The 7,062-nt window shown below is 44.7% G+C and overlaps 1 protein-coding gene across 1 annotated transcript in view; it reads left to right on the forward strand.

The window, feature by feature from the left end:
- Positions 1-4,676, forward strand: part of Tmem45b (transmembrane protein 45B) — a 37,008-nt gene extending 32,332 nt beyond the window's left edge. The window contains exons 3-6 of the mRNA XM_090319710.1: positions 978-1,187; positions 2,744-2,928; positions 3,391-3,536; positions 4,536-4,676. Coding sequence (XP_090175836.1) covers positions 978-1,187; positions 2,744-2,928; positions 3,391-3,536; positions 4,536-4,647 — 653 coding nt within the window. The 3' untranslated portion in view covers positions 4,648-4,676. The remainder of the gene's footprint in view (positions 1-977; positions 1,188-2,743; positions 2,929-3,390; positions 3,537-4,535) is intronic.
- Positions 4,677-7,062: the final 2,386 nt, after the last annotated feature.

Raw genomic sequence — 7,062 nt, forward strand, 5'->3', positions numbered from 1 at the left:
GAAGGGTTAAACATTCAGTAGCTCCAAGCCTGAGCTTCAACCACATGGCAGGCCCTGCTGTATGAGAACTAGGAAAATGATGGGGCCTCTACAGGGTCCTTGCTTCACAGGGCTTTCATTCAAATATCATTGAAACCTTTCCTGGGTCATTTTCACAAACTTCCTGAACTCTTTTATTTGAAGTCAGAGACTACTCTGAAAAACAAATGTTTTGTGAAAGGGTCTAGAAGGGCATCATGGGGCGGGGCAGAGGGGGGACGTCCTATAAGATATTTTGGTATTTTGCTGGACAAAAAGGCCAATTTGTGTTTTCTGAGATAGGTGATAAAATTTAAAAAAAAAACAAAACTGAGTGACTTTGAGGCACAGCTTCATTTGCTTCGGGTTCCAGGCACACCACAACCCTCTGCTTTTTCAGCCAGTATTTTAAAACAGGACCAGAGGAGCCATAGATCTCAGAACCCTCTGCTAAGGAAGGGCATGTCCTCTCTCCCAGTCCACATCAGGACGCTCATCTGGGAGCTGTTTCACCCCTGGGCAGGCACAGGGATCTACTTCACAACACATCAGCTCACAGCCTTCATGTAGTCTCTGCTTCTTCCTGGAACCTCTTCACTGCTTCATTACCAAGGAAGCCTAAAGACTCATGCACCAGCCATTCCATCATCATGCCCTGCTTCATCTTGGCTGCCTGAAAGTCTTCCAGGGTGTGTGTGCTCGCGCACGCATGTGTTTTAACTGCTTCTTCTATAGCCCTAATAGGGAAATAACATTCACGCGTGATACAAAAATTGCCCAGCAAACATCTTATTTGATATGGAGGTAGCTGCTCCCAGGGCAGCAAAGCAGGTGTGCCCGCTCACAGGCCACAGTCCCCCACATCTAGGCTTGTGTGTGCCTTTGGACTGGTCTGTGCTGCCTCCAGTTGGTGTGGGAACAGCTCTTCCTCCTCACTCTTGAGCCTTGCTTCCCTGCAGGGTTCCTGGCAGAGCAGCTTGTTCCCGATGGGCCCTTCTTCCATCTCTACCAGGATGACCACTGGGTGAAGCTGATGAACTGGCAGCACTCCACGATGTACCTCTTCTTTGGAATCTCAGGGATTGTTGACATGCTCACCTACCTTTCCACCCACATCATGCCCTTGGGGGTGGACAGATTGGTGCTGTCCATGTCAGTCCTCAATGAAGGTAATGGAATGGGGTGGCTGGAGGTAAGGGAGGACGGATGGACAAGGGAAATTTGTGGGAGATCAGAACACAAAAGGTATTGGAAATATAATAACCCCCTCCAGAAAAAAAATTCAACTCCTAGAGCTTCAAAAATCTAAACAGGCCTTTGGTGATATGCTCTTGAGTGGTCCATTTCACATAAAGCAGCCATGGAGAGAGATGGGGAAGATGGATGGAGGAGGTGATATTGAACAAGATGCACTCTACTCACAACCTGACATGTTGAATTGAAAAAAAAATATTTTAAACCTAAGAAGAAAAGCAACCCTGGGGGTGAGGCTTGTGGGTAATTCTCAGAGCTTCAATGGCACCCTAACCTCCCCCACACTCCTGCCGCCCCACACATGTGCACACACACTCACACACACAGTAAATGCCCAAAGATGACTGAATGCCACCATGAGGGGAATAGTACCCTTTGGGAGGAGAAAATCTGGAGCACCCTATTGTACACCCTGAGGTGTCCTGTTTCACTCCATTGCAAACCTCAGGGGACCCACCATATAAGTCAAATTTTCCATCTCTCAATGAAATTCCTGCCAGGGTATTTGTGAGGAGGTTAATTTGGAACTTCGAGTCCACTGTTGGTTCATTGTGGGTTCTCCTGCTAGTGTGGAAAGCAGATCACAATGGGAGCTAAACTAGGAATAAAATGGTTATGATTTGAGCTAGAAAGGGAAGTAGTGAGGGGTTGGGGATTTACTCAGTGGAAGAGGCCTTGCCTGGCAAGTGCAAGGCCCTAAGTTCAGTCCTCAGCTCTGTGGAAAAAAGGAAGGAAGGAAGGAAGGAAGGAAGGAAGGAAGGAAGGAAGGAAGGAAGGGAGGTACTGAAAGAGGTCTCACAATTATGATGGTACCTTAAGCAACTCACAGTACCATACCCCTCTCCTGGACACACAAATAGTTCCCTCTGGGGTTGGAGGCATGGCTCATTTGGTAGATCACCAGTTATTGAAAGCAGCATTGGGCATTGAGTTTGAGTCCCAATCTCAGAACTGAAACAAAGAAAAGAAAAAGAGAAAGAGAGAGAGAAAGAGAGAGAGAGAGGGGAAGAAGAAGAAGAAGGAGGAGGGAGGAAGGAAGGAAGAAAATAATGAAAGAAACAGCTCCTGCTGGAAGGTCATTCCAATATGCTTTGCACTCCTAGTGCCTGAAAAAGCATCTTGTAATCCAACTACCTCACCCCTTGTGAACTTCAGCAGGAAAAGCTGAACAGGTATATGAGGGCAAAACTGAATGCATGCAACCTGCATGTAGAACTCAGCAGCATACCCCACCTGCCCTACTGTTCCTGTTAGAAATCCAACCATTTGTGGAGCCTGTAGACATTGTTAGCCACATCCTTTAAAGATCCATGAAACCAAATCCTATTTCTACTCATAGTTGCCTGTCATGTTATGTAAACTGCTTTCCTAAATGCTGAGGATTCTAGCTTTGAGGAAGAAATCCCCCCAAAGGAGGAATCCTCCTAAGCAGACACAAGCAAGTCTGACGGCTGTCATTTGGTGTGTGCAGGCTTTCTCTTCTACTACCACGTTCACAATCGACCCCTACTGGACCAGCACATCCACTCACTCCTGCTGCTTTCTGCATTTGGAGGAAGTATCTCCATCTTCCTTGAGGTGCTCCATCGGGACAATATCGTGCTGGAACTTTTAAGAGCCAGTCTTACTATTCTTCAGGGATCCTGGTTCTGGCAGGTGATTATGGTTCACACCAAATGCTCTACAGGGGGACGGGATTAGGGATTCCCTTTTGGTGTTTGCCCAAGAAAAATCCTGCAGGCAGTGTGCTGTGTGACAATGCAGAAGGTGCACTTTGGGGATGGATTTCCATGGCGCTTTCCTCTCACATGCCTCTTGCCCCGTGGTCTCCATCAATGCCCATTGATGCTGATCTCCCGAGGTGCGTTGTCCTGGGCCCATCTGCCAATCTACTCACACAAAGTGTATGCCCAGCATACGATGCTGTCTTCAGCTTATCCTATCATAAACCAACTTCAACTTAGGTAGGCTTCCTGTGCAGAAAGGGCTTTGTGTTAATGCATATGGGAACCACGAGGAAGGGTGTGGCACAAGTCACTCACGGTAACCATGGCTGAAGGCAGGCAGGGTTGCTTCTGGGGACAATTAACCCTAAGACCAGTTTGTCTATTCCCTCAGATTGGGTTTGTGCTGTTCCCACCTTTTGGAACAGTGGAATGGGACCAGAAGGACGAGCACAACATCATGTTCATCACCATGTGCTTCAGCTGGCACTGCATTGCCGCCCTGTGTGTTGTGGCTATCAATTACATGCTCGTTTACTGGTATGTCTGGGAGAAGGGAACTTAGGCCAACCCTTTTCTTCCTCTCCAACCCCTAAACATTGCCGGTTCATTTCTATCACCTTGTGAGTGCCAACTCCATACCAAGCTGTGTGTGGCACTCTCCACTCCCAGGGTAGCTGTCACAAGTTCATTTGCCAGCAGGAATGATGAACCTTTGTGAGGTTAAAGGAGTTGACTGGGTCACCCAGTGACCCAAGGCACTTGGTAACCCAAGGCAGCTCTCACAGATTTGAATCTCATGGTGTGATGGGGAAAACTCTAAAATAGAAATCAGTTCTGTAGGATGCACGAGTTCCTGCTGTCACCACTTCATTCCAGAACTCTGGACCTCTTTTCTGCCTTGCCTTGCACACTTCCCACAGTGGGTGTGACTAAGGAAACAAGTGCCAGGGCTGACAGGTCTCTCCCCAGTGCTCTTCAGCGGAATCCGCTGAGAGCTGTTAACTTCTAGGAACTTATTGCAGCCCAGACACGACAGAATGCACTTATGCTAAAAGGCGGTGCTGTGAAGTTTCTCCAGACAGCAAAATGAAGGCTTCCATAACTTTATCAAGGTCACACAATTTGCAAATGGCAGTACATTTCAGTGAGTGAATTTTAGTATATCATATGACATTTCTATCACTGTTAGAGCTGCCCCTACCTTCTTCCCACCCATATGCCCCTGCAGGTATGAGTGACATATTTCCCCAACAAAGAGCTCCTACCCACCAATGGGAGGAAGGTAAGGTCATGGATTCTTTCAGTGTTACTTCCTGCTCAGGCTGGATGGCTGTGCAGTCTCAGTTGTGACACTTCAGTTACCATAAAAATATTTATCTACTGATGAAAACACTGAGAAGTTAGATATTCAGACATGCAATCATATTTAGACATGTGAAGAAAAGAGTATAAGAACAAAGTATATGCTTCATACCTTTGGTGTGGGGAAAAAAGGGATCCTTTGGGCCCATCTAATTCATTCTTTCTCAATTCCAGCTTTCTGAACAGGTCAAAGAAACATGGACAAGGAGAGATCATTGGGATTCAGAAACTAAAGTCTGACTACACTGACCATACTGCCCTTTTGAGTGTCTCAGATGAGGAGTGAGACCAAGCTATGGGGACTTGAGGACCACTGACCCTAGGCAGATGCCATCAGAATTCTCCATCTCCTGTGTTTTGAGGACCCCTTGATGTGCTCCCAGAGCTCCATCCCCTCACACATTCCCTATTCACATGAAGTTGGAAGCTCAAATACAGGAAATCAGGCTTTGGATGTTTTGTGTATCTGGATTTTTAAATATAATTAACTTATATTCTGTGTGAAGTGTCATATCCTATAAAGAAAAATGAAGTAATGCCTATGAGCCTCAAGCCTGTGTATCTCCAAGTAGAAGAAGTCCAGACTCTGAAAACCTACAGCAGGAAGTGACCTCATGAAAGAAGCCAACAGTGTTTGAATGCAGAGCATGCAGCTACTTCTGAAAATTTACCCTTCTGTCCCTTGAGAAACTAAGGTTTGATACCAGGACTTCCATGAATTACACAGCCTAATTTGGTTTAGAGCCACAATTCTGACTTTTTTTTGGCTTGCTTTTGTTTTAAGTAAAGCAATTCATCAGCTCTCCCCTTCTCCCCCCCACCCCCCTGCCAAGTTCTGGGGTTTAAACTCAGAGTATAGTCACCATCCTTGAGTACTTTTGCCTCAAGGCTAACACTCAGCCACTTGAGCCATTTCTAGTTTTTTTTCTGTGTATGTGGTACTGAGGAATCAAACCCAGTGCTTCATGCATGCTAGGCAAGCACTCTCCCATTACACCATATTCTGGCCCAACTTTGTTTGGTGTTTTTAACATTACCTGTTAAACATTTTCTATCAAAGAGTACCACTGTTGATAAGCAACGAGGTTCAGCTAAAGGTATTTTTTTAATCAGTAAGCTAGTTATTGGCAATCCCAAGAATTGAAACTCAGGCCTTCTGACTCTTCAAAGTTATCTTCATAGGGAATTGATAGCAAAGGAAATCTCTATAATAAGCTACAGCAGAAAAATAGGTTTTTAACAGGCAATATGGTTCAAGCCTGTCATTTAAGCAACTTAGGAGGCTAAAGTCTGAAGATAGGCTAAAAAGGTTCCCAAGACCCCTTCTGAACTATGTATGTACACACCGGTATACACTTGTTGTCCCAGTTATGGAGGAAACAAAAGTACTGGGCAGAGATGTTGGCCTGTCATACCAACAATGTAAGGAAGCACAAGTGAAAGGTTAACAGTCCAGCCCTGCCCCAATAAAAAGCAAGACAATCTCTTACAGATAACCATCATAAATAAGCCTGACAGGCCATATGTTTGTAGTTTATGCATATAATCTTAGATACTCAAGAGGCTGAAATCTGAAGATCTCCATTCACAGGTAAGGCAGGCACAAAAAGAAAAACCCTAATTAACCAGAAAAACTCCAATTAACCAGCCAAGTGCCACAAGTGGTACAGTGCCAACCTTGGGCAAAATATCTGAGAGAAGAGTAGGCCCCAAATCCAGCATACACACATGTATGTGCAGAGAAAGAGAGAGAGAGAGAGAGAGAGAGAGAGAGAGAGAGAGAGAGAGAGAGAGAGAGAGAGAGAGAGAGAAAGGGGATGAAGGATTGACTCAAGTGGACAAGTTCCTGCCTAGCAAGCATGAGTCCCAGAATTCTATTGCTAGTACTGTGAAAAAATAAAAATCAAATAAAGGTCACATTGGAAAGATCGTCCTTGAGTATTAACATAGATGAAAGCAAAATACACGAATTTCAAATTAGTAAAATTGACTGCTGACACAAGCCTTAACTCTGTGTCTTTTTCTTAACTTTCTTCAATCAGAACACTGAGATGAATACAGGGGCTGCAGATGTACACAGGGAGTGAAAGTCTAATTTGAGAGGAAAAGGAGGAGGCGAAATGGGAAGTCTGCCCTACAGAAACACGCTGTAGCAGCCATGAAAGAATTACACACACCAAGGAAGGAATTACACACACACACACCAAGTTAAAGGGTCATAGAGATCAAATAATATTTTACACTTGTACATTAATTCTGAAATGGGTTCTATCTCATTTGATTCACAGAACCATAATTTTAGTACCTGAAATCCTTCAGAAAGGTATCCTGATCTGGGTTACACAACTACCAGGTAGAAAAGTCCATTTCTAGTATAGCACTAGTGTAGATGCTTAGCATCTCTCTCGTTCTCCATGCTGCTCTTCACATACACCCAGTAGAGACACTGCACTTTCTAAGAAATAATGTCCTTATGAGAAAGCTGAACAAGTCTTTCAGAGTTCAAGTCTCACTCCAGGACTGAGAATAAGCTACAAAGAGCCTTTGTCCTTCAAGAACTTCTCTGTTTCCTTTTAGGATATACCCTGAGTTTCCAGCTGCACAAACACTAATTCAAGCCTCATTCAAGGACTATTAGTAGTCATTGGGATATAATGTGATTTCCCTTCGGGACTAGAAATAGGAAGAAAATTCCACTTTC

Source organism: Megascapheus bottae, chromosome 27, assembly GCF_031878675.1.
Source record: "Megascapheus bottae isolate mThoBot1 chromosome 27, mThoBot2.hap1, whole genome shotgun sequence".
NCBI lineage: Eukaryota > Metazoa > Chordata > Mammalia > Rodentia > Geomyidae > Megascapheus > Megascapheus bottae.